This window comes from Caretta caretta, chromosome 4 (assembly GCF_965140235.1).
Source record: "Caretta caretta isolate rCarCar2 chromosome 4, rCarCar1.hap1, whole genome shotgun sequence".
Taxonomy (NCBI): Eukaryota; Metazoa; Chordata; order Testudines; family Cheloniidae; genus Caretta; species Caretta caretta.
Genome location: NC_134209.1, coordinates 147,858,655 through 147,885,602, shown reverse-complemented (window position 1 = coordinate 147,885,602; position 26,948 = coordinate 147,858,655). Strand labels below are relative to the sequence as shown.

Below are 26,948 nucleotides of genomic sequence, written 5' to 3'. Positions count from 1 at the left end.
AGCATGAGTTTCAGCATGGATTAGCTGCCCAAGTAATTACTTAGTAATTACTTAATTGCACAAGCTTGAACAGTGTGATACAGCGTGGCCAGAAGGCAGCAGGAGAGTGATATAGGAGAGATATGTAAATCCCAGGATGAGGAGAAGCCTTATTCCCTGTAGAGGGAAGAAAGGTTTCTATAGATTAATTAAAAGCACCTGAAGCTAATTAGAGCACTTGGAAGCCAGTCACCTGATAAAACCCCCCTGCTTCAATCAACTGGGGGAAGGAGTTGGAGCAGTTTGGGAGGAGTTGGAGCAGTGCCGTGGCTGGCTAGAAGACAGACCCTAGGTAGAGAGACACCTGGCTTGTGCAGAGGGAGGGTAGGAGAGAGAAGTAGCCCAGGGGAAGGAAGCACTAGTTCAAGTGATTTACCACTATCCCTAGGGCCCCAGGGCTGGGACTGGAGTAGAGGGAGGGCCTGGGTCCCTCCCTCTCCACTACCCTTCTCTGGGTTACTAGTGGGACAGTAAATACCCTAGTTCAGGGGCAGGAAACTGTGCCCTGAAAGTCCTCTCCCCCCCCTCCGGCCCCGAAGAGGAAGTGTGGGACCCATCGTAATCGTACCGGCAATTTGCCACAACAGTCAGAGTTGAAGTCCATGTTGTTGTTTTACTGTTCTGGGACCTGGGCTAGCTGGGTTAAGCTAGCTCGGGGATGTCTTCATGAGCTGCAATCACACCCTGTGACTGCAGCGTAACCGCGCCCTTGGAGGGCAAAGAGGTGCACACATGGCATCCTGAGCTTTTTCAGAACGGGGACCAACTTCTGTCCCCTCATTCAGAGTTGCCAACTCCTGCGATTTTATTGCTTGTGTTGTGCTACTTGGTGGTGGTTTTTGGACAGCCCCATCTGCTGGAATCCAAAGCTTGCACGAGACTCTCACTTTTATTCATGAACGCTAAGTCTCCAGCCTTCATGACTGCAAAGAAAAGCTTGAAAATAAGTGTACTCCGAAGGCCCCCCAAATTAGAAGGCAAATAAAATGAACACAATGTTGTTATTTGCGCTGGAAGGGGATTTTAGGGGGGGTAGTTGTGTACTTAATGGGGAACCCTACCCACCATGTAACGGTGTGGCCCAATTTCTGTAACCCTTTCCCCCCCCCACATCCTGTTCATCTAGCCTCCTGGTTCACATCTCGCCCCTGTGGCACAGTATCTGCCATTAGAGAATGAATGTGCCATCCCATGTGGCTGAAAGCGCCTGGTCCATGCTTGGGCACTGCTGCACTGTAAGTAAATAATAATAGCAATCAAATGGATACATTCCAACTTAACCAAAGAGCCGGCAGTGGTAAAATTCTCCCTTTCGAGAATGCTGGTACTTTGCGTGTGATATAACGCCAGCCACTTCCTGGGAGGCAGTGGTGCCTAGTAGTTGGATCAGGATACTGGACATTGGCCCTCCTGGGTTCTATTTCCAGTTCTGCCAGTGACTTCCTGGACAAATCAGTTACAATGGGGATGATAGTGTCTCTTTCATGGCAGCATGGGGAGGGTGAAATTATGTTTTAAAAAATCCTTTTAGATGAAGGACACTATATGTACGTGGGTAGGTGTGTCAACACGTGTGTGTGTGTGTGTTAGTTATTATTTTCATTATAGCTACTTTCATCCCTAAGGTTCTCAAAGAACTTTACAGATTAGAGAGAGAGTTACTTTACCCACCCTGCTGCAGCTCTTTCTGGGGTAGAGCCCATTAACCACCCTGCAGCACTTGGCTTTTAAAGAGGAGGAATGACAAATAATTTCTCCAATTGAAACTGCAGGGGGAGCAGAACATAATTCCCCACATTGGAATTTCCACCATAGGAATTTTAATGACTGAGTGGCTAGACCCTCTGGCTTAAGTTTTATCTGAAAATGGCAAACCGGGGAGCCAGCAGCCATTACTCCTGGTACTATAGGATTTCACACAGCTAGCCAGTGGATCTGAAATTTAGCAGTGTTTACTCCCCCCCTGGGGAAACACAAATAAGCTAGGCTGATGGGGAAAGGGAGGTGCAGAGGGGACTGTGTTGATTTCCTGGAGGATGGGAACGATTTCACAGCCTTAAAATAGCACAGCTGTTAATTAGCTAGTTCGTTGGTCTCCGAACGGATAATAAATGTATCCTCTGGAGCCAATGTCCGAAGCAGCAAGGAAATGTGAGATCCGGTCAAAGTCTGCAGAAGGCACAGAAACCAAAATGAGAGCCATGAACAAAAGCACAGCTCTTTAAAGAAACAGAGTAAAATAATACCGGGTTAACCCCATTTTATACCCCGCTATAACCCCTTGAATTCAAAGTGATCCGGGTAGTCGGCAACCCTTGTGCACACACATGCTAGCTTAGAGACTAACCAATTTATCTGGGCATAAGCTTTTGTGGGCTATAAGCCACTTCATCAGATGCATGGAGTGGAAAATACAATAGGCAGGTATAAATATACATATACAGCACATGACAAGATGGGAGTTGCCTTACCAAGGTGGGGGGGTCAGTGCTAACGAGGCCAATTCAATTAGGGTGGATGTGGCCCATTTCCAACAGTTGACAAGAAGGTGTGAGTCTCGTTAACAGTACAAAAAGTAATTTTCCCTCTGTTGATATTCACCCCCTTCTTGTCAACTGTTGGAAATGGGCCACATCCAAGCTGGCTGAAATCCCACCAGCTGGTGGCTAAAGAACAACAAAAGAGTGTCATTGACTTAAAACGGTTGACCACTGAAATGTAATCACTCCAGAAAAGACGAGAGCTCCTATCCAGGAGAGCTAGTTTGTCAGGGGAGAGGTCACCTTGGCAATAAAGTCACCTGGCAAGGGTCTCTGCTCGCCTGGGGGAGCTGGCAAGGGGAGGGTCACCTGGTACAGGAGTCTGGGTCTGTTTGGCCATTTTCAGCAGCTCACACTGATGGGAACTGATGTAGCCTTATGAGGCAGTGGAAACCTGCCTTCCAGCCTGCCTTCTTGAGCCTGGCGGGGACACCGCAACTATATGTGAAAGGAAGTGTAGAGTCAAATACAGTAAAAGTCTTAAATGACTCCAACAGTACCACAGAATCTCTGGATAGAAATTCCATGCTTGAATAGCACGAGTATCGCAGTAGGAATAAACTTCTGACCAGCCTGGTGATGGTGACTGAAAAATGCTCAGGGTGATTAGAGATGCTACAAAAACAGAAAACCCAATAATAATGGGGGATTTCAACTATCTCCATATTGACTGGGAACATGTCGCCCCAGGACAGGATGGAGAGAGAAAACGTCTAGACACCATTAATGACTGATTCTTGGAGCAACTGGTCCTGGAACCTGGAAGGAGAGAGGCAATTCTTGATTTAGTCCTGAGTGGCGCACAGGATCTGATCCAAGAAGCTGAACCGCTCGGTAATAACCATAATGCAGTTAAATTTAACATCCTTATACGGAGGAAAATGCCAAAGAAACCCACCACAGTAGCTTTTAACCTCAAAAGGGGAAGTAAACAAAAATGAGGAAGCTAGTTAAATGGAAATTAAAAAGAACAGTCACAAGAGTAAAATGCCTGCAAGCTGCTTGGAAACCTTTTAAAAGCATCATAATAGAGGCTCAATCTAAAGGCATTGCCCAAATCAAACAAAATGGTAAAAGCCTCCCTCCCCCCCCAAAAAAACAAAAACAAACAGTTAGATACAAAAAGGCATCCTTTAGGAATTGGAAGTGAAATCCTACTCAGATAAATAGAAAGGACCATAAATTCTGGCAAGTCAAGTGTAAATGTATAATTAGGCAGGCCAAAAAAGAATTTGAAGAGCAGCTAGAAAAAGAAATAAACCAACAGCAAAAATAAAAATAGTGTATCTGAAGCAGGAAGCCTGCCAAACAATGGGGCCACTGGACAGTTGAGATGCTAAAGGAGCACTCAAGGAAGAGAAGGCTGTTGCGGAGAAGCTAAATGAATTCTTTTAATCGGACTTCACTGTAGAGGATGTGAGGGAGATTCCAGGACCATTCTTTTTAGGTAACAAGTCTGAGGAACTATCCCAGGTTGAGGTGTCAGTAGAAGAGATTTTGGAACAAATTGAAAAATTAAACAGTAATAAGTCACCAGTGTTGGACTGAGATTCACTTACTCAGCAGAAGGGTCTAACAAATCTTTATTAAGGCAAAACACTCGGCAAGTAGTGATCAATTTCTCACCAATGGGAAACTCATTGGAATGATCTCATCACAGTTGCCTCCAGCACTGGATAATTTAGTTTCAACTTTCCTTTGTTATACAAACTTATTTATAACTTTCGGTTATCTTTTGTTATGTATTGGTCTCTCATTTCCATGTTAACTCTCCTCACCCACCAGTACAGGTTTAGCGTTAGTTCAGACCGTTCAATTCTAGCTTTTTAGTTACTTTCTCTTTTTTTTTGTTGTTGTCACAAACATGATTATGCTTCAATTTCTTACACATAGGCAGTTCTGCTTATGCTTATGCCATTAAATGTTATCAGCGCAGACTCTTAAAATCCACAGCAGGCTTCTGTCAGGCCTAAATATGCCTACACTCCCCACTGGGAAGCCATAAAATCCTTTCTAAAGCTTCATCAAAGCCTGCATTTCATATACTCTTCTCCTTCCCAGCTGCCTAACCAAGCTCCTATCCTTCTAAATCGATGCGATTAACACTGCTGCTAGTTTGACTTGCACAAAGCCCATTGGTATCCTGCATACTCACGGATTTTCCCCAATGTCGTATACTAACTCCTACCATGGCCCATTTCCCAGTGGATCCTACGTCACGTGGAATATTTCGACTCTCCTGCTTTAAGGTCCACAGACATTCTGGATGCCTTTCCGCTAAGGCCTGCACATTCAATGCAATTGTTGTATGACATGGCTTAGCTGTTCAGGGCAGTACCAGTCAGGGGGCCACCAGCTGATACATTTTGGAACTCATGCTGGGGAACTGGGAAAAATTGCCTTGTCCTCTATTCGGGTAAGCTTTCTTGTATCTAAGCAGAACATTGGCCAGTCATAATAACATGTTTGTGTCCCATATTGGAAGTGCCCGACCCAACAGGGTACACAATATTTGCCTTCTCCAGCTTTTGCCACCTTGGTTTGACCTTGTCCCCATTGCCTCATCCCTACTGTGCAATTCTGGGTTTTTTGCCAGCATATGGACCCACATGTCGGCAACGTACTCTGCAGTACATCACAATGACATAACCAGGTACCATGCCTCTTGGAACAACATGAAGTATCTGGGGCTTTCCGGCTCCCCCCCACACTTCCATGAAAGAATCCATGTTTCATCAAGCTTGCACCTTTTCTCAGCATAACAGACCATTGAGCAGCGCCTAACCCTGCATCAAGCTCCTTCTGTTTTTGTCCATTGTTCTAGCATCTTCTCTGTTATGAACCTAGGTACTTCCCCACCTTGAATTTCCTTTTGTCCTACCTGTGTAGCTCCTGTATTAGGAAGCTGCCATCCCATGAGCAGGTAAATCACCTTTGATAAGTGAGGTTGGTTCAGGATTTTTCCCATTTCATTGATTGCTGCTTCGACTTCCCTAAACACCTGTCCTGTTATCCTAAAATCCTGAATATCATAGAATCATAGAATATAAGGGTTGGAAGGGACCCCAGAAGGTCATCTAGTCCAACCCCCGAATATCCTTTAAATCCTTTAGAATATCCTTTAAATCCTCCCCTATATCCTCATTCTGTTGTTTATTTAACTTTAACAGATTCTGTAACCGAAATCTCATTTTCTGATTTTCCTCCCACAATACTGTGATATCCATATGAACAAATGCTGAAGTTCCCAAAGCTCCAGCTCCTTATAGGGTTCCTATATCTCTTTTATCTCCTTTTCTCTGCCTCAGTACTTTCTAAGGCCACCAAATTTCCTCCAATTCCACCCCATCCATCTAGCTTTTTAGTCACTTTATCTTCTCTTGGTCTCACAAACATGATTATTCTGCAATTTCTTACACATAGGCAGTTCTACTTATGCTTACACTGTTAAACATTATCAGAACAGATTCTTAAAATCTTGGCTTCTGTCAGGCCTAAATATGCCTTCTCCCCCAACAACCAGGACCAGATGCTATTCACCCAAGAGTTCTGAAGGAATTCAGATATGAAATTGCAGAACTACTAGCTGTGGTATATAATCTATCGCTTAAATCAGCCTCTTTACCAGATGACTGGAGGATAGCTAATGTACTGCCGACTTTTTAAAAAAGGCTCCAGAGGCAATTACAGGCCAGTAAGTCTAACTTCGGTACCTGGAAAGTTGGTTGAAATGATAGTAAAGTACAGAATTATTACATACATAGGTGAACATAATATGTTGGGGGAAGAGTCAACACGGCTTTTGTAAAGGGAAATCATGCCTCACCAATCTATTAGAATTCTTTGAGGAGGTCAACAGTCATGTAGACCAGAGTGATCCAAGTATGATATACTGTACTTGGGCCTTCAGAAAGCCTTTGAGAAAGTTCCTCAACAAAGGATCTTAAGCAAATTAAGAGGAATAAGAGGGAAGGTCCTCTCATGCGTCAGTAACTGATTAAAAGATAGTAAACAAAGAGTAGGAATAAATGGTCAGTTTTCAAAGTGGGGAAATGTAAACGGGGGGAGGGAGGAATATCTGTACTAGGACCAGTGGTGTTCAATATATTAATAAACAATCTGGAAAAAGGGGTAAACAGTGAGATGGGAAAGTTTGCAGATGATCTAAAAAGAAATATTAGAATTGGAAGAAGAATAGAGAAATACAGCACAAATTATTAGGGGCATGGAACAGCTGCCATATGAGGAGAGATTTAAAAAACTGGGACTGTTCATCTTTGAAAAGAGATGATTCAGGGGCAATATGCTAGAGGTCAATGCCATCATGAATGGTGGAGAGAAAGTTAATAAGAAAGTGTTATTTACCCCTTCACATGACACAAGAACCAGGGGTCACCCAATTAAATTAATAGGCAGCAGATTTAAAACAAACAAAAGGAAGAACTTGTTCACAAAATGTACAGTCCATCTGTGGAACTCATTGCCAGGGGATGTTGTGAAGGCCAAAATTATAACTGGGGTAAAAAAGAATTAGAGACATTCCTGGAGGTTAGGTCCATCAATGGCTATTAGCCCAGATGGTCAGGGATGCAACCCCATGCTCTGGGTATCCCTAAGTCTCTCACTGCCAGAAGCTGGGACTTGGTGACTGGGGCAGGATCACTAGATAATTGCCTTCTTCTGTTCATTCCCTCTGAAGCACCTGGCATTGGCCATCGTCAGAAGATTGGGCTCGATAGACCATTGGTCTGACCCAGTATGGCCGTTCTTAGCTATTCACTTTAGGTCGGTTAGGACATAAGTCAGCGAGCATATCAGTGGGCCTATTTATATGCAAGTGCAGTGAATGCAGCAAGTTAAGTAGCGGTGACATTTCCCTTTACGCTCTCTGTCCAATGCAGGTCCCGATATGCAGAGTTTCAGTTTAACTGCCAGCCTTCCCCGCAGTCTGCGACTGGCTGCAGGAGGGAGAACTACGCTGCCTGTCTGCTGGCGTACACAGGAATCATAGGTATGAGGCTGTGCCCTTCCGTTGTTTCTCCTCTTCTCTCTCACCTCCTGTTCTGGACCATTGCCTGCCGCTCAGATCAAACGAGCACGCTCCATGTCCCTTCTGCCTCTTGCATCCTCACTGACAACAGAGATTCTGCAATCAGAGCTTCTCTGATAATCCCGGTGAGGATGCCCATGAGCCAGATGAGAATCCAGCTTGCTCTCCCATCACTGCGCTGGCTCTGCAAGGCTAACAGGTAACAAGTCACTTGGGTGGGTCAGCAGAAAAAGCAGATTTGACTCAAAGGGACCCAGGAAGCAGATCCCAGGTCTGGTCCTAATGGGTGAAAAGGTGTCACTCCTTAATCCTCACCTGAGAGGTACCTGCCCATGCTCCGTATAGTGTACAGTACATGATATCAAGATATTTAAAGATTTCGTGTTGAATGCTCCCAAAGAACAAAGGCAAGCGTGGCATATTTTTGGAACATCAGTCCCCACTCCCCCATGTTTCCAGATCCTGAGCGTCCATGGATTGGCAGTCCCAGGTCACCAGGCAGACCCCGTCTGCCAATCACGTCACAGCCACCGCTGGTGGAGCCAGGTATAAACCACCTTCCTCCACGCCCCTCCATTGGCTTCAGAGGGCTTTGGCTCAGGCCTGAGACGGGAGCTCTCAGTATAGCATGACTCAGTCTGGAAAAGCCAGCTGACTGCTGCTGGAGCCTGGGAAGTGGACTAGGGAAATGGGGAGGAGAGGCTAGTCTGGGCATATCCTGAACTTTTAGAGACTATGGAGCCATTCAGTATTAATCCTCCCTTACTGGAGCCTTGACCTGTCCATGGCTATGGGCAAAGTCTCTGTCTGAACAAGACTGTGTGGAAGTCTAGGGTTGCTGCGTACCCCAGGGCTACACACCAGGCAGACTAAGGACTCCAGGAAGACCTACAGTGTTGTAGCACTGGGAGTGAAGTGAGGGTGTAATGTCACTAGCTGAGTGCATCACCCTGGCCTCTAACCGTGGGCTGTGCTGGGTATGTGAACAGAGCAGAATCGACCTGGAAACATGGCCAGGAAAGAAGCAAGGTTCCCCGTTTCTTAGCAGGTCAACCACAAAGGGAAAGAGGTCCTGGCAGATCTAAGGGGAGCAGCGTGGAACCCGCAGGAACGTGGCTGAGTGGGGGGAAGGTTTGCTTTGGGGAGCCCGTGTAGTTTGGGTTCTCAGCTGGTTCCTCCAGTAACAGCAGCCCTGCTCCGTCCTGCTTGGCAGGTAGTCCCATCACGCCGAACTACATCGGCAATTCGACCGCCAGCATCGCGCCTTGGTGCACCTGCAATGCCAGTGGCAACCGCCAGGAGGAGTGCGAGAGCTTTCTGCACCTGTTCACCGACAACATCTGTCTCCGTACGTATCAGCTGGGGCAAGTCCACTGTGGGGCTGGGGGGCTCCTGGGTGCCTCTCGCAAGGGGGACGGAAAGGCCATGTGAAAGCTCTGGGAAGCCTTTCCTGCCACCAGCTCTGCACCTGCCGGGTGGTAGGTGGAGTGGTCAGAGCATTACCTGGGCCTGCCCGCCCCCAGACATGTCCCTACAGGCTAGGAGTGCTACACATGACACGGCTAGCCTTCGTCCTCGTGCTGCCCAGGCAAATTACAGCTGCCCCGGGGGTCGCTTGGGGTTCCCAGTGCCCTCTCACCTCCGGCACATCCACGCTAGACAAGCCGGACTTTGGCCCTTCCGAGTTTTCCAGGAGCACCGAGTACTCCCAGAGACAAAGCCATCGAAGGGCAGGAGGGGAACTGAGACGTGAAGTGAAGTGAGGAGCACCGAGCAGGGCAGTGTCAGCCCTGGGATTGGATCCCAGCTCTCCGGACTCCCAGTCTGGTGTCCTAGCCATTGTCCTGTACTAGTCACAAGTACACTTAAAATGTAGCCCAAGGAGAGCTCAGCGGGCTTGCTCTATCCCTCGCCAGCGCGCCGCCAGCTGGACTGTTTTGTAAAATGGATGTCCTAGCCCTCGAAACAGCTCGGAGAAGGTGAAGTGTGAGGCTGTCTGAGTTATGTAGACTGGCTAGAAACGTCTTTATAGCCCTGGAAAAGACAACAAGCGCTGAAGATGTCAGAATCCATCAGCGTCCTGAGACGACATGCGCTCCATCCAGCAGCTACCGGCGAGGCCCTGGGACTGTCACGCTTGAGAAAACCCGACAAGGGGGAACATTTGTGCCAAGAGAAACTAACTTCACCAGCATTTTCCTGCGCTGCTGTTACTCTGGCCGGAGAGGGCTGCGTGTTTCTCCTCTCTCAGCCAGGCTTTCCCATCAGCGTGACCCTGCGTGAAACCACAGCCGTCCTGTGCTCAGATAACGAACGCCTCACCAAGTCTGCATGGTGGCTTCTCGTCAGGACCTGCGAGGAGGCAGCTGCTGGGCTGTGAAGCCGCAGAGCGCCATCAGGCAGTGGGCAGAGGGCTTTATGCGAGGCCATGTATTGACGGCAGGGTGTGGCATGGCGCATGTTTAAGAGGGAATCCTGTGCATCCTCTAGCTGGAGAGAATCTGCAGCTGGCTGCTGGGCTGAGCGGCCCACGTGAGCTGCTCCCATACAAAGCCTGAGCCTTCGAGATGCCGTGAGGGCCCGCAGTTCCCATTGCCCGCTGGGATAACCGCTGCTGTAAATGCATTATGCCCTGATGTTACTGCATACGTTCTGCTGTGAGCGATCGCCTTGCTGCTCAGCATGTGCCAGCCCCCATGGCTCTGCCCAGGAAAGAGGGAAGGTTCCATGTTGATTTTATGCACCATCCAGTATCGCTCTTAGGTTAGCCCCCAGGGCCCGATTCCCTCTGCTCAGCCCCTCATGGAGTCGCTTAGGCTCCTAAATGCCTTTGAGGATCTGGGCCTAACTCCTGGCTGAAATCGCTGGGTCTAACGCACTGGGGTCAGTGGGTGGGGGATGCCAGGGTGCCAGCATGTTGCACATTTCCGTAGGCGACTCCACCTGGGGAAAAGCCAAGGGGAACCCAGCCTACCGGGCGCTTCCCATCCACAGCTGGCTCTGATGGTCGGACTGCCCGCGGGACTTGGCTGTGTGGGGCAGTGGAAATGGCTGCCAAACTTACGCACTCCCACAGAATCCGGGAGACCACGCCTAGCCTTTCTAAAGGGCATTACAAACCTGACTGAATTTGGCCTCTCGGCACCCCCCAGGACAGTCCTCCCCATTTTTACGGGAGGGGAAGCTGAGGCTCAGTGCAGGTAAGTGGCTGGCCCGGGGTCACAGAGGGAACTGGGTCATTAAAACTCAGAGGTTCCTGGCTCCCTGTCCTGTGCTCAGTGGCTCTTGGGGTCTGGCAGGTGTAACGGCTCACCCCAGGTGGGGCGTTGGCAGCAGGGCCCGAACCGCTATTGTCTGAGTGAAAAGAGCCAAGACCATAGTGGGCTCATCAACCTGTGTCCTTGGCCAAGCCCCCATAGGGGGGACAGAACACTGCGTGGGGCAACCCCTCTCCCATGCTCGGAGGGAGCCCCTAGGCGCACTCCGCATGGAGGGGGCAGAGTTCCTGGCCACTGGGGCAGCAGGGTCAGGCAGCAACTTCTGCCTTCAGTGGCTTTGTCCCCCACACCCTGCTGGGAAGCTCTGTCCCCACTGGCCTGCTTTCCCCGCCGCCCCATGGCTCCCCGCCCACCTGCGAGTGGAGTCAGGGCACATGGGTGGGCAGACAGGGCGGCACTGGGTAGGGAGGCAGGGCTGGCAGGAGCGGCAGTGGGAGGCGATGGCTGGTCCGTGCCCAGCCTGTTCTGGGGAGGGAGGCGCTGGTTTGGGGGTGGCCGGAGAGGGTGGGGGGTGGGGGGTAATGTTAACACTTTCCTTGAGAGCTTTGCTCTGACAGCTCTTCCCCCTCTCGCCAAGAAAACGCCATCCTGGCCTTCGGCAACGGGACGTACCTGAACGCGGCTCTGGCCCCGTCCGTGCCCCCAACGACGCAGATGTACAGGCAGGAGCGAAACTCCAACAGAGCCGCCACCACCCTCAGAGGGAACATCTTTGAGCGGCTCCAGCCCACCAAGGTAGGGGTTAGACCGAGATGCTCACGGAGCCTTTGTACTGGTGCTCGCAGCAAATTCACGCTCCCCCTCGGCTTCCTGGACCTCAGCTCCCTCCTTCTGCTGCCCTCTGCACCCTCTACACTCAACCCCTGCCACTCACCTGAGACTCCCCGACCCCCCTTCCACACCGTGCCCTTCTCCTTCAGGCCCTTCCCAAGCCCTCCTCCTTTATAAGCTCTTTTAATAAACTCAGCTCTAACCATCAGGCCATGCTGTCCTCACTCTTCTCCTCTTCTTCTGGTGAGCTTGTCACCTGCTAAGTGTGCCGTGCGTCTGTCATGATAGGAGTAAGTGATGTTAATAGTTTTGCGGGCAGCAGAGGCTTGAGAGTCAGGACTCCCGGGTTCTATTCCCGGCCTGGCTGAGGGCTTGCTGTGTGACCTCAGGCAAGTCACTGAACCACTCTGTGCCCCGGTTTCCCCACTGGTAAAATGGGAATAACATTGCTCTATCCTGGGGATGTCAACTATTAATTAATGTTCATTAAGCACTGTGAGATCCTCAACTGAAAGGTTCTAGATACAAGAAAAATATTGTTTAATTATTAGTAGTATTTTATTGTTAGGCTGAGTGTAGTCTCTGTGTACAATAGTAATATTCAATGATTATTATTTAAATAAACGATAACACTGGTTTACTGCGTACTACAGTCCTAGAACTATTAAGTTAGTTCATCATTACATAACAACAGTGCCCCCGATTCACTGCATGCCAGATAACAGAAGCTCCCCAGTGACTGGGCTCCAGTAACGTGGACTGGACCAGCTGGCCTTCACTGTCTTTCAGGCTCAGTGGAACCACAATGCAGAGTTTGGGAAGCCCTGTTTCCCACTTGCACTTCCCCTGCCATGCAATAGCCCAGCATGTCAGAAACTCCTCGGTCACTCAGCAAGCCCCTGCCACTTCCTACCTGTGGCCAAGGTGGAGAAGATTGAAATGCAGCTGCAGCAGCACTGAGGGCTTGTCAGGACCTTGCAGGTTGTCCCTGACATGTAGATCTATTTATCTGCACCACAGTGCAGATGGCCACAATTTTGGCTTGTACTTGCATCCTCCTGCAGAGACATACAGAACTGGCTTAGCTTGTTACCAGCAGTTCCCTTTGCATTTGGCCTTTGAGTTGCATGAAAGATGCTGTTCTCCTCTTGGGGAGTGTCTCTTCACTACAGAGTTAATCCAGGCTCTCTTCTGGGTTTTAGCCCAAACCCCTCGACCCTGTCGTTTTGAATCTTGCAAGAAGGTGGTGGTGAGGGGGCTTTTGTGCCGTTTGAAGTTTATACACGAGTCATGGAGGGCTTTGTAAATTGGATTGCGGTCTGAAATTAGGGGAAGACGCCTAAAGTGGAATAAGCAGTAGCACTGGGGCCCAGTGACCCACACCTTGAGATGGTGGGGGAGCTGATTTTATTTTAGCCACCAATAGGTTGGCACCTGTCCAGACATGTGAATAGACTGGCAGAGCATAGTAAAAGCCCCACAGCTCTTCCGGCCTGCAACCCTGAGCCATCCATCCATGCCAGCTTGCCCCTAGCTGCCATGGTGCCGGGTGGGACCCGACAGGGGAAATACCCCTTGAGCCCCCAGAGCAAGCTAGCCAACCAGGGAAGAGAGGCCCTAACCCTCTACAAGTTAGCTCTGGATGTACGTCCCCTTTATTAGGGACGGAGCCAGCTTAGCCTTTGGGACGTGTCAGAGGTGAGTTAATTGTTAACCAGTTAACATGGTAAGGGGTTTGCCATTCTGGGAGGGAGGCCTCCACATTCATTGCTAAGCGTTGTGCAGATTTAGAATTCAGCAGGTGAGGTAAAGCTCATGTGGTAAAGAGGTCATCGTGTGCCTACCGTGGGGTCCCTGCTTGGGCTACAGCCTTCTCCCTGCAGCCTTTCACCTGGGTTTGGAGGTACCTGAAGCCTAGAATAGTTTACAGAGCTGGGGGTGCAGGTTAAAGCCTGGGTTCCACTTTAACGCAGGCTGGAACCCACCCACTCTGCAGGTGAGGATGTGGGCAAAATCACTCGTCTGCGGATAGTCCTCCAGCGCTGTCCCACACATCCCCCCCAAAAGACAGACAAGTACTCCTGCCATTGATGCAGAAAAAATCCTAGAGCATCTCAGCACACAGAGCCATGGGATATGTCCCCAGTCACAGGTGAGGGGGCAGCACCAGTGAGGACACAGTAACTCGAGTGTGGCTTTGCTGTGTGGCTGCTCCTCCCCGGGTGAGGCTACCCTGGGTGCTCAGACCTGGCAGCTGACCCTATGGGTTATTAACTCTGCAGTGAAGACCTAATCGCCCAAGATTACAGCCTCGGCTAGATGTGCAAGAAACAATCTCTGCAGCCCTGGCTCGCATTCCTGTGGAGCAAGCTCCCTCGTGCATGGGGTTACACGTGTTGCCCTTACATTGCATGGGATCACTGGGGACAAACACAGCAGGGTGGAGAGAATACAGTAAACAGCCTCAAACCTTCACCCAGGGCTCAAGCCCAGCTGCAACCACAGGCTTCTGGGAGGTTTGAAAACGTGCCGGTAACTTTCCCCCATTTCAGGTATCTCTGCACTTCTTGGTTCCCTCTGGGAGTGGAGGTGCAGAGACACTAGCGGAAAAGTTGTCCCTTGGCATTGCTGGTCCTTCCGGCCGTATAATGGAAGAGCCTGTTCCTAGGAGAGTCCCAGTCCCATGGTGCAGGCTGAAGGAGGAAGGCTAATCCTGATCAGCATCCAAACGTTAGACGGCTGCTCAGACCTGGCACGTGGTTCATGTCGTCACTAAGCATTAAATGCCCAGCCAGCAATAAAGTGGGGGACTCAAAGTACAGCTCCACCCCCATGCTCCAGCTGTCCCGAAACCTCCAATTGCCAGGAGCTGGGATTGGACGACAGGAGACGGCTCACTCGAGATTGCTCCGTTCTGTTAATTCCCTCTGAAGCGTCTGGCACTGGCCGCTGCCAGGGATAGGATACGGAGCCAGGCGGACCATCAGTTTGACTCAGGGTGGCTGTTCCTGTGTGTAACTAGGTACTTTTATGGCTCCTGCCAGGGTAGTGTCTGAGCACCTCACAGTCATTCAGGAGTTTATGTCCCCTCACCGCCGTGAGGCAGGGCAGTGCTATTATCCCCTTTATACAGACGGGGAACTGAAGCATAAATCCTTAGTGGTATCTGGGCACCTAACACCGATTGAAATCAATGACACTCCCCGGAACTCCACCGAGCTCTCCTGGGTCCCAGTCTGGTGCCACAAACACCAAGTCATTCTTCGTCCCAAAGCAACTCTCATCCTACGTAGTTTAAACTCCTCCCACCCCATCTCCTCCCCCTCCCACTTCTAAGACTACGTCTACACTACAGAGCGTAGGCCAGCATAGCTATGTCAGAACAGGCCCTGCCTGTAGACACAGCGCACGCTGACAGAAGGCCTTGTTTGCCGGTGTAGGGACACCACCTCCCCCCATGACATTATTTACAGCGAAAGATATTCTCTTCCACTGGCATAGCTGCATCCGCCCTGGGGGTTTTGCTAGCATAGCTATGTCACTGGGACATTGTGTTTTTTTTCACACACCCCTGTTTGGGAGCTCTGCCAATATAACTTTTAAGAGTAAACCAAGCCTTAAAAAAAGCACAAAAAGTGTTTGTCCTCTGTGAGTGTCAGGACTATTTTGCAGAGCCAGTGTCCATAACGTCCCCAACCGGCATGCTTTGGTTGACTTCATAGAATCATAGACTTCTGCATCTTTGCTTAAAGGTGAGCTTCCCCTGCTGTGTTCATTCCTCCTGGGAACGGTATTCTGGGGGACAGGAAATACTTAAGCTGATTACACAAAAGTAGCAAAAAAGGCCTCCAAACCCCACCTCTCTCTTAATACGTGGAGAGATGGCTCTAATCAGAGGCCTGGTGTGAGCTGTAGTGAGAGAACCTGAGGGGCTGTGAACCATGGGATACGCCCCAAAAGTCTGGGTGTAACACTGACGGACCCTGGTCGCCGGCAGGTGGGCTCGAACCTGGGACTTCTGGAGCTTAGTGCATAAGCCTCTACTGCATGAGCTAAAAGCCATATGACGCAGAAGTCAACCAAGGCATGCCATATGGCTTTTAGCCAAGACTGTAGAGAAGACTCATTAATTGTCTCTCTCTCTAGCTGGTCTTGGTGCCACTAGATAGGACAGAACACCACACCCAGCAGGTGTGTGGGGTACATGGGCACCACACAAAATCAGTGGAGACAGGAAACACTCCAGCAAACCCTGCCATTTCGCTATGTGGCTACTCCTCTGCCCAACACCAGGGAGGGAACTGGACCTTGGATCATTGAGTTAACTCTGTATTATGGACGCACCTGATGACAGTCACTGAGCAGGGAGAGCTATGTTATTAGGCCAGGTATTTCCAGCAGAGAGAGGGAAGGATTAATTCCATCATCTGAGGCACTGGTAAGACCTTATCTGGACAATTGGGTACAGTTCTGGTCGCCATATTCAAGAAAGATGAATTCAAACGGGACAGGCATCGAGAAGCACAAGTAGGGTGATCAGGGACTGGAGAGCCCATCGTATAAAAGGAGACTCAAAGAGCTGGGCTCGGTTATAGCCTAGCAAAGCAAAGGCTGAGAGGGGATCGGGTTGCTCTCTATAAATACATACGCGGGGTAAACATCAGGGAAGGGAAAGAACCACTTTAACTAAAGGACAGTGTTGGCTCAAGAACAAATTGATCAACTGGCCAGGAATACCCAGAGGCTGGCAATTAGAAGGTTTCTAACCATCAGATGAGTGAGGCTCTGGACCAGCTTCCCAGTAGGAGCGGGCATGGGGGGAAGGGAGCAAACAACCCCTCTAATTTGAAGATGGGGCATGGTAAGTTTAGCCATAGGATAGCATGAGAGGGTTGCCTGTGATAGCAGGAGACTGGACTTGATGACCCAGGAGCCTCCAGGTGTTTCGGCCTGTGTTATCTGGCCTCAGACTAAAGTGAAGTCACTGTCAGGCCATTCTGCTCCAGGGCTTGCCCTGTTAATGGTTGTCCCGAGCTCTGATTCTGAAAGGCCTCCATTAGATGCTGATGAGAGCCGCTTCCACCCTCACCGCAGTGTAACTATCGACTTCAACAGAGCTGGCTTGAGACCAGAATTCAGGCCAATGCTTCATAACAGGCCTCGATCAGCCTGGCCCTCACACCCCTCCCTGCCTGCAACACCGTTAAATGTCGTGCGGTGTGCCCGGCTCCTGTCTTTTCCCGGAGTGGGAGGATGAGTGTGGGGTTAACCCTCAGCATTGTCTCCATTCTCTTCACAGGGACCTGGCGAGAAGCCACTCCTAAGGGGCTCCACCCAACTGGCATCCGAAACCTCCGGCTTGGCGTCAGCCTCCTGCACTCCGGGGTGGCTGCTGATGTGGGTTTCCATGGCTCTCGCTGCGCCACTCCTGCTTGCGATGTGAAAGGGAGCGAGCACGCGGCAAGCGGTGACTCTGTGTGGGGCGTCCCGTCGCGGGGCGGGCGGGGTGTGTGTGGAAATTGCCCTTCTCCCCCTCCCAGCCAACATATTCTATTTTGTAAAATTGAAGGCATCTCACCAGCTCACTCCTGGTCACCCTTCCCGCTCCTTGGCTCGCTTCTCGTCTCCAGCGCCCCGTAGCATGGCCATGGTGGTGCAGAGCCACAGACAGGCCCCTTCGTAGAGCCCAGCACAAGAAACGAGATTCAGAGGCCCCGAGCTCTCCTGAGACAGCTGAGCGAAGAAATACTCCTGACAGATGAGCTGTCTGGAAGGTTTCATGAAACTCTGGCCTACGGGGACGTGGTGGGTCTCGTGATACGCCATGCAACTTTCTACACAGTGACCCGAGCTGCGGGAGGACCAACAGAACCCCATCCCTGGCTCAGACTGAGGCCGTCATCCACTTTGTCAGCAAGGCATTGCCTTTGCCCGCCAAGGAGACACCAGGCATCTCTGCGGGATACAGCAAAGCCAGGACCGTGCGATCCCTGACCTAGCTGGTTTTTCAACATGCCTGACAGCATTCTGTGTAGCTGGCATGTAACTCCCAGCCAAACCCTGACCCTTTCCCCTCTCCTGTAGAAAACCGTGTTCATGCGTTAATGGTCTTCAGGAAGAAACACGTGTGTCGCCTTCCATTATTTTGCCAGCTTTGGCAATTCATGGTGGCGTCCCCTTCTGAGCCCGGAACATTCTTAACTGGCCCTGTCAAGACTTTGGGGTAGTTTTTGTCGCATCCAAGTGTGCGGTGAGAGTAGGATATACTGTCCCAACACAACGCTAGTCTTTTTATAATCTCTTGGTATGTGTAAGCCTCCAGGCAAGGACTGATGTTCATGTCACTTGACTCGTGCTCACCTGTGACAAGCGAGTTGTTTGGTCTTGAAGGCTGTGGTTACACTGCAATAGAGCACCCGCAGCTGGCCCATGTCAGCAGGATCAGGCCATTGGGGTCATACAATTGCTGTGTAGATGTCTGGGCTCTGGGACCCCATGAGCCCTGATGTCTACACTACAATTTTATAGCTCCGAGTCAGCTGATATGGGCCAGCTGCGAGTGTTTTACTGCAGTGTAGACACCCTCGGTGACACAGAGGATGTTCAGTGGTTTACTTGGTATCTCTAGTCACAGAAATGAAAGATGGGCTGGAAAAGGTTCAGTGGAGACCTAGCAACCAACCAACTCACCCAGACGAATGGCCACTTGGGGATACTCAAAAACCCAGCTGCCGTATGAAATGATCCAGGCACTAAATGCATCAGGGCATGGCCTGCTCTGATTCACCTTGTTAAATAGTTAGCTAACAAAGTTGCTCTCATTAGGTTGGCTTATGCCCTCATTCTTCAGACGCTAAGTCAACCTCTAAATAATAGGATCTGGGAAGAAGTGTTCTCTATGCTTGCTGTTTGCAGGATTTATTGCACCTTCCTCTGTTGGTGCATTGGGGGCCGGCCACGGCCAGAGACAGGCTGCTGGGCTAGATGGACCATGGGTCTGAGCCCGCATGGCCACCCCTACCTTTCTGTGGAGATACAGCGTATGATCCTGAGGGTCATGAGTAAGCCCCTAACTCCTGTTGACATCAGTGGCCGAGCTGAGGGGCATCTGTGCTGGATCAGGCTCAGAGAGACGCTGGTGAATTGCCCCCTCATTAAATGCTCAGCCTGGCTGCCCCACGGAGGAGCATTTCTTGAGGGCCTCCAGCACTTTGGGCGGCTGGGTTCGAGAAGCACATTCCTTGGGTCACATGTCTCCAGCGCCACCAGCAGCCCTCTCCTGACATGTGGGTTTGTCAGAAGGATTTTGACAGGGCCCAGCAGTGGCAGGTGGGGATCGCGAGCACCACCCAATGGAGCACTGCACGCACAAGGCCCAGGATAGGGGTTTGGCTGCAGTCCGTTGCCCTCCTCTCCCAGTCCCCTCAGAAGTTGATTTCTTAGCTCGATTGCTTAAATTTTAAAGGAAAATTGCAATGGAAAAGAAACATTCCCGGGCCCTTAGTCGAGCATGAAATATGACCAGTTAATACTTACTTTGGAGTGATGCGCTGGAGTTCTGAGCCTAGTGTAACCAAAGTCCTGTTATGTTTCCCCCACCACCACCACCCCTGGGTTGCAGTGACCAAAGCTGTTTTTCCGTGGTGCACCTTAGCACAGTAACATCTCATTGGCCTGGTTTTACAGAGGTCTCAGCTGTCCCAGAGGTCTTCATAAAATCAGGGCTTATGGGCAGGGACAGCAGGTGTAAATGTGGAACAACAAAGCTGGACGCAGACATACCCGCCGGTTGGTGTCATGCACCCAGCCGGGAAGATGAGCGCTACAGAGAACAGCAGGCGGTGGCCACAGCTCGTGGTACATTGTGTTTTTAGCGGGATGGGGTGGGCATGCACAAGCCTAGTCTATATAGCTCCTGGTAGCAGCCTAAGCGTGGGTGAGCCTCCTAATAGTGCGTGAAGTGACACGACTAACAGCTGTGCTGTGCAAAGCCTAACAACAGCTGGCACAGCAGAGGCAGGATCTGACCGCTGACCCAATGACAGCTGGACAAGGCTCTTCCCTGTGTACCAGGAAGCTACTTCATAAGAGTCCTTTATGTGCTACGCTCCTTGGCTTTAACTAGGTGTGGCCATTTCCTGCCGTTCTGCCCGCAGTAGCCTGAGCTACCGGCTGCCGTCCCAACCTTCATGTGCTGAGCCATGTAATCAGGCCGCGTTATGGGTTAGACTGGGCGTTTCCATGGCCACCGCCTAGGAACTTACCCCACTGTCCAGTTCACCTCTCTGGGGCTTTTGAAAGGCTGGGTTCCCATTGCCTTAGCCAATATGTGTGTTGGAAGTGCGGGAGGGTTTTTCCCTCCAGCCAGCCGCAGCACTCGGAAACGTCATTCCAGCCTTCCCCTAATGTCGGTGTGGAGACTTTTAGTCCTCACATGCTTGGCAGGGCAGCATTAGCTCTAAGTAAGGGGGGAGCGGCTCAGCTGGTATAAATTGGCTGAGGGACCTGGTGTCAGCTGTCTTGGGTACCCCAGCTTAGCACCACTTTTTTGAGCGGCAGCAGGGTCAGCTGAGCAGGCAGTGACCAGTCTCAGCCTCCAGAATGCTGCGCTCAATGGGGCCTTCAAACCCAGGGCTTTAAAAGCAAGCTGTCACGTTTCACGCCTCAGATATGGTGGGTAGTGTTTGGGCAAAACAGCCCTAGTTCTTGTAAGCCAAATGGTTATTGTTTTCCCCACACCATCCCTGCAAGCCCTGCAAGGCCAACGCATTTCAATGGCGGCAAAAGTCTCACCCTCACTTTCTTCCCCTTGCGAAAGCCCCATGTTTTATGGCATCCAAACCTTGGCAAGTATGGGATGGGTTCGCCTGCAAACGGGGTCACAGAACTACAATGGACGTGGATGCAATTTGATGTCTGGATGAAATGAGCAAACTGTTGAGTATTTTGTTGGTTGCGCTGGATGGAGTCAGCAGAGATCGGGCCAGGAGCTCTGTAGGTGTCATTACACCTATAGGACTGAGGGGGCGGGGGGGGTGTCCCTCAATTTAAAAATGCAAAGCTTGTGGATGCTAAGCAATGGCCAGGTGGAGAAGATGTTGTGGGGAGGGTTAACACAAGAATTCAAGCCAACTTTTTTTACACACACACACACTCTCTCTCTCTCTCACCACAAAACCGGATGAAATTGTTATGTGATCATTTCATTCCATCAGTATTTGAAATTGATTAAAAAAAATCATTAAAAATGTCAACATTTGCCATTTCTTTTTAAATCAGTTCTTATATCCAATGAGAAAATATGATCACTTTGTGAGAGTGTGTGTGTGTGGGGGGGGGGGGGAGTTTCCCTTTTTGCCATGGGCCAAAATGTTCGCAAAAATTTAAATGCTCAAAATGATTAATTTTTTCAATTCTATCTACTAACCAGGGCCCCTGGTGTATCTGCTTGCACTGGAAAGGGGCTGAGACGGACTAATACATACCCCACAGACTTTCCTAAGCACAAAGATGTGTCCTTTTTAATAAAGCAAACTTCTGTGGCATCGCTGAGCTGTATTTTCTGAGGGGCCATGCCATTTCTGGAGTGGTTTGGGAATTCCTTACACCTTGTGTAACGCAATCGCCAAAACAACAAAGCGCCTGGTGAAGAAGGCGTTTCTGCGGGAAGGAATAATCTCGGCAATAAAACAAGTGATGGCAGGTGATGCTAAGAGACTGTGTGTGGCGGGGGGTTGAATGGCTGATGTTAGCGTATACTACGGGGATATAATCTGTACTTAACTAAACTTCTATAAGCATCAGTATTCAAACGTGTACATGAATAAAGCACACATGCATTTTCCTGATCCTTTGCTCCTCTTTATTTCCCCTCTGATCCCATGAGCGTGGCCAGTCTGCCATGCCCGCCCTGAGCCGGCCGGGCTCATTGTGTGAGAGCTGACAATGCTGGTTCGGTTTTTTGGCGGTGGCTGCAATTGTTTGGGCTGGAGGAGTGGGCTCATCATAGGTGCACAAGCGCCAGCCTGAGCCGCTGTCTGGAACAGGTCTCTCTGCTGAGGTTGCCGATAAGGCTGGTGTTTTCTTGTGTGCCTTACGGTAGCCCCTACAGCCACTGCCGAGGTCCGAGCTGGGTGAGCCTGACTAGGAGGGTTTACGTTAGACAGGGGGTCAGCTACCTCATGTCACAGTCCCTTCTAGCCTTAAACTCTATGACGGTATTAACTGAAAACATTTGTGCATCCTTGGACTGTTAATAGAGACTCAGGCAAATCATTGTACCCCCCAAACCAGCGTCACCTTTGGATCAGCCCAGCGCAGAGGGTTAAAAGCACACAGGGGTCCTGCACCATTTAGGACAGGGAACAACAGCTTAATGAAGGGGTTCTCAACATTTTGCTTTCTTAGCCCCCCCCCCCCCCCCCCACTAACATGCTATAAAAATCCCAGGACCCAGTGTGTGTGTGGTGGGGAGGGACTCGAGGCTTTACTCCCGTGGGTTGGGGTGGGGCTGTGGGGTGCCAGGGCTCAGGGCTTCTGCCCCGCAGGGTGCTTCACTTTAGCCCCATGGGGCAGAGGGTCTTTGGGCTCAAGAACCCCCTGAAATGGCTCACAGCCTCTGCCCACCCCAGTGGGGCCACAGACCCCCGGTTGAGAACCGCTGGGTTAACAGATTGAAAGTACAGGGGAAAATTTGGGCAGTAGGATGCAATTCCGAACCCTGGACTGTAGCCAAGATTAACCCACCCAAGGCCCTCGCACCCAGCTTGCTTTAGGAGCGTTAATAACCAGAAGTGGTCAGGCTGATTCGTCAACTACAGCAGTAATCTACCACCTCAAGAACAGCACCCCCTGTAGGCAACCTACTTTCTGCAGGGTAGCGTTTGTGGCTTCCTGTGAGAGGGCCCTAGACATTCTGAGGTCCCTGAGCGGGTGGAAATGTCACCAGCTGCTCAGCCGAGGAAGCACGGCTGGACACGTTAACCATCGCATGTGTCAGCAATGATTTTAGTAGAATGCAGGGGAGCACCAAAGGGATTTCTGGTTCAGGAAAAGAAAAAGGGCTTTAGGAACACAGCTCCTGAGCAGACACTCCAAGCATCTGCAGGAATTTCCCTATTGGTTTCTTTAGACTCTATGTCCATCAAGGCGAAATTGGAACGAAAAGCCTACTCCCGTTCAAGGTTTGAAGGCAGGGTCTGGAAGTTTAGTCTGGAGACCAGCGCCGGTGTAAGCGATGGAAAGATGTTAATCCTCATTAACTATCAATCAACAGGAAGGGAAGCAGATGATTGGGGGAACAGGGGGGAGACGGGGACCTGAGCTGGGTTTTTTTTAAAACTGGATCCCCTGCCTTTGAATAATGATGTGCAACTTGCCAGGCAATGTGGCCTTTTACCTAGTGATTGATAAGCAAGGGCCTGGCTGGGTGCTAACTTGGCCACTTGTATGAACAAATGAGTTGCCACTCTTCCTCAGCCCGGGGCCAATTTCTTTTAGCAGTGTGTCACAGGTCCCCCCATCTACCCCCTGTGCATAGCCCCTACACCCGCAAAGACCCCCTGAGTGATGTCAAGCAGGCGCCAGGCAGGCACGGTGTCATGCAGGGGATTCTCAAACGTCATTGCACCGTGACCCTCCTTCTGACAACAAAAATTATGCTGTGACCCCCGGGAAGGGGGACCAAAGGCAGAGCTCCTCTGCCCCGGGCAGGGGGGGCAAAGCAGAAGCCTGAGGGCTTTAAACCTAGGTGGGCGGAAGCTGTAATCTGAGCCCCGCCTCCCAGGGCTGAAGCCATCAGGCTTTGGCTTTGGCCTGGGTGGCCGTGCTTGGACGTTTGGCTTCAGCCCCAGGCCTCAGCAAATCTAACACCAGCCCTGGCGACCTCATTAAACAGGGTCGCTAGCCGCTCCCGCCCCAGCGTTTGAGAGCCACTGAGCTAAATCGTTTCGTGAGCCACTTGTCCACTACATCGGAATTGACCACAGCGAAGGCTGGAAACGTGGTGTTTACATCATGCCCGCTGACAAGGTACCAGTGGCAGCCCATCTCCTTAAATACCAGGCCCATGGGCAGGGAGGCCCATGATACCTAGCGAGGAGCGGGCCCAGCAGTGTTTTGGGACAGGAGAGCTCACGGGAAAAATCATTTTCAGTAGCTGGGTGGAAGAGTGCGACACCCAGCTTGCTGCAGCAGTCTGCAACTTCCATCACTGGGCACAGCGGTGGGTCCCTAACAGAATAAAAGGGGGGGGGGAGGGGAGAGGCGGGTTTGTTATATATTGCAACCTAAAAACACTTGCAGCTGTCAGTGCTGAAAGGGGTGAGCGAGCGAAGTGCACAATCAAAGCTGATTTTACTTTTATCGGCACAGACAGTTTCAGCGGGACAGGACAGATGTTTGGCCCCACAGGCATGCGTAAAGCTCAATGGCATTTTGTTGTTGTTGCTTAGCTCCTGCTGGTGAACAGGGTCTTAGGGGGAGGCGGGGCGGGAGACCGTGCTGAATTAAGGACTCATGCTCAGCAGCCATGTTTAGCGTCGTCTTGTCTGATTCAAGCACACAGTGCTATAAGATAAAGGAAGATGCAATGAAATAGAGCTCCTCGACAGGTAGCAAGCACCCTCAGGCCCTGCCTTCCTAGTGCTGCATGGATGGCTAGGATGGTCTAAGGGGGAAGACACTGCCACAGACTAGCTGCGTGATGTTAGGCAAGTGATTTTATGCACCCTGTGCCTCGGTTTCCCCATCTGTAAGGCAGGGATAACAAATCTAACAGCAAGCATCTGGGTGCTACTGTTTGATTAGCTGGGGATGAGTCTTGCTTGGAGCTGGCTGAAAGTTGAAGCCAGACAAATTCAAACTAGCAATGCGGCTTACATTTTTAGCACTGTGGCTAATGAACCACCGGAAAAACCTTTAAACCAGAACCCTCTAAATCCAGATGGGTTTGTTCCTGAAGAATCCGCTCTAGTTCATCCACAGCCATTTGACTTGAAGCAGCAAATAATTCAGGGAAGTCCTATGGCTTGTGTTATACAGGACATCAGACTAACGTATCACAACTGTCCCTTCGAATCTCTGAATGAATCCATACTCCGGCTTCTGCTGGCGCATACTCCTGTAGCCATGAACTGATGGTAGCAACCGTGGGAAACTTTTGAGCAAACCTGCCTCGTGGGTACAGGGAGGCGTCTGTTTTTTACTAATAAGGCACAGCTGGAAATAGAAGGTGTGTTGGGAGTAAATGACAAAATCCCAATTCTTGTTGCACTTGCAGCTACTTATCCAGTGCATTTGTCCCCATCTTAGTATCTCAGGGGTCTCTGAGCCATGGATAGAAGTGCTGGAGGCTCCAGGCTGCCAGACTTTTGGTCATGTCTGCTTGATTTGAATGGGAACGTACAGCTGATGGCTGCCACGGCCTCTGAATCAGTCCCTTTTTACCAATGGGCTCGTCGGTCTGGCTGAGAAGGCAGAACACGAGCCAATGGCTGGAATGTGAAGCCAGACAAATTCAGCCTGCAGCTAAGACATAACTTTTTAACAGCGAGAGGAATTAATCGTTGAAACACTTTACCAAGGGTCGTAGTGGATTCTCCATCAGTGGCCATTTTTACATCAAGCCTGGATGTTTTCCTAAAAGCTCTGCTCTAGGAATTAGTATGGGGCAGGTCTCTGGCCTGTTTTAGACAGGAGGTCAGAAGAGAGGATCACAATGTCCCCTTCTGGCCCAGGAATCTGTGGATCTAATGCCTGCCCCAAGGGGTTTGCAATCAAAATAAAGACCACCAATAAAAGGTGGGAGAAAGGAAGTAGAAGGGCCGAGGGGTGAAGTGACTTGCCCCAGGTCACATAGCAATTTAGTAGCAGAGCCAGGATTAGAACCCCAGTTCCCCAAAAGCCGGGTCCTTAGCTACTACACCACACTGCCACCAATGCAAGGGAACAGCAGTGGCCCAATGACTTTGCTAGGGGATGAGAAAGATGTCATGGGGACGATACTGACGGCCCCTGGCTGCAGTCACAGCACAACAAAAATTTGACAGCTGACACCCAGATCCTGTAAGAAGAGGATTGACAGGGAATCAGAAACTTCCCGTCAGCTCCTGCAGTGCAAACAGTGCTAAAGCATGAACATGGGTGGAGCTGTTTCAGTTTGGTTATTAAACCATCATCTTTCCTCTCGGAGCGCAGAGACAGCTGCTGTGAGCTAATGGCCCGTGCAGGAGGGGTAGCTCGGACAGGACAAATGCTCAAAGCCCTTCTTTATAAGGAGGAATTACAGCTCGTTAACATGAGAGATTTCTGCTAAGAGCAGAGATCTGGGCCAGTGTGCCAATGGAAACGTTGCTGGCCGGACTGCTGACAGCTCCCATCACATCTCGAATGACGGGTGGAATCCAGTCCTGACTGAATTGTCAGTGGGTTGCTGACCAGGTTGCTGGAACAATTTGTAGAGTGGGGGTGCTGAGAGCCATTGAACCGGTCTGTAAACCCTGCATATGATGGAAACCACTTCAAGCCAAGGGGTGCTGCAGCCCCCCTAGTTCCAGCACCTATGGTGGCTGATAGCATGGAAGCAGAAGCTTGTTTATCAAAGTCAGTCTACGGGTTTGATTTCAGTTTCCTCACAACGCCACCCCATGATCAACTGCCATGACTCAGCCCTTCCTCTTATAGCCCCAATAATCCCTTGCCTTGGTTTCGATGCTGATCTCACTCACACTAGTCACTGAAGTCACTGGAGTTACAGTGTTGGGAGATCAGAACCAGGCCCCTAGTCTTTGTGTGGAGAACTGGACTGCTGGTGATATAACTGGAGGCTGCATTGGCATGAATAACACCAGCACGTTCATAGGCTGCCAGAGTAGGCTCAGCACATCAGATGGCAGTCCCAAGGGGGTCTCTGTGACCGAATCCGTCACCGATACTTCATCCCTTCACTCCAGAAGCAACAAGTTACTTGTAACTAACTCAGTGATATGCATTCCTGCCACCTCTGTCACTCCCAGTGCTTTCTAGTTTACCAACTGGTTCTTATAATGAAAAAGCAAAGGCCATCCATGTAACTGTAGGTAACATTTAGAACCACAGTGAAGGTTGTGGGCAAGCTAAGGAATAATGTTCCAGATTAGTGAGTTTGAGGAAGGAAATGAATCTCAAACCCAGATCATTTCCAGTTGACCTGTATATTGGTAGGAGCCCTTCGCACATGAATCTCAGAATTTCTGTGACAAAAGCATAACACTCCTTACCCTTTGGAGACAG

The 26,948-nt window shown here is 50.3% G+C and overlaps 1 protein-coding gene across 1 annotated transcript in view; it reads left to right on the top strand.

Annotated features, from left to right (window-relative positions):
* Positions 1–21,526, top strand: part of GFRA4 (GDNF family receptor alpha 4) — a 131,065-nt gene extending 109,539 nt beyond the window's left edge. The window contains exons 5-8 of the mRNA XM_048846398.2: positions 7,481–7,590; positions 8,843–8,977; positions 11,485–11,642; positions 16,978–21,526. Of these exons, the coding sequence (XP_048702355.2) occupies positions 7,481–7,590; positions 8,843–8,977; positions 11,485–11,642; positions 16,978–17,121 (547 nt within the window). The 3' untranslated portion in view covers positions 17,122–21,526. The remainder of the gene's footprint in view (positions 1–7,480; positions 7,591–8,842; positions 8,978–11,484; positions 11,643–16,977) is intronic.
* Positions 21,527–26,948: the final 5,422 nt, after the last annotated feature.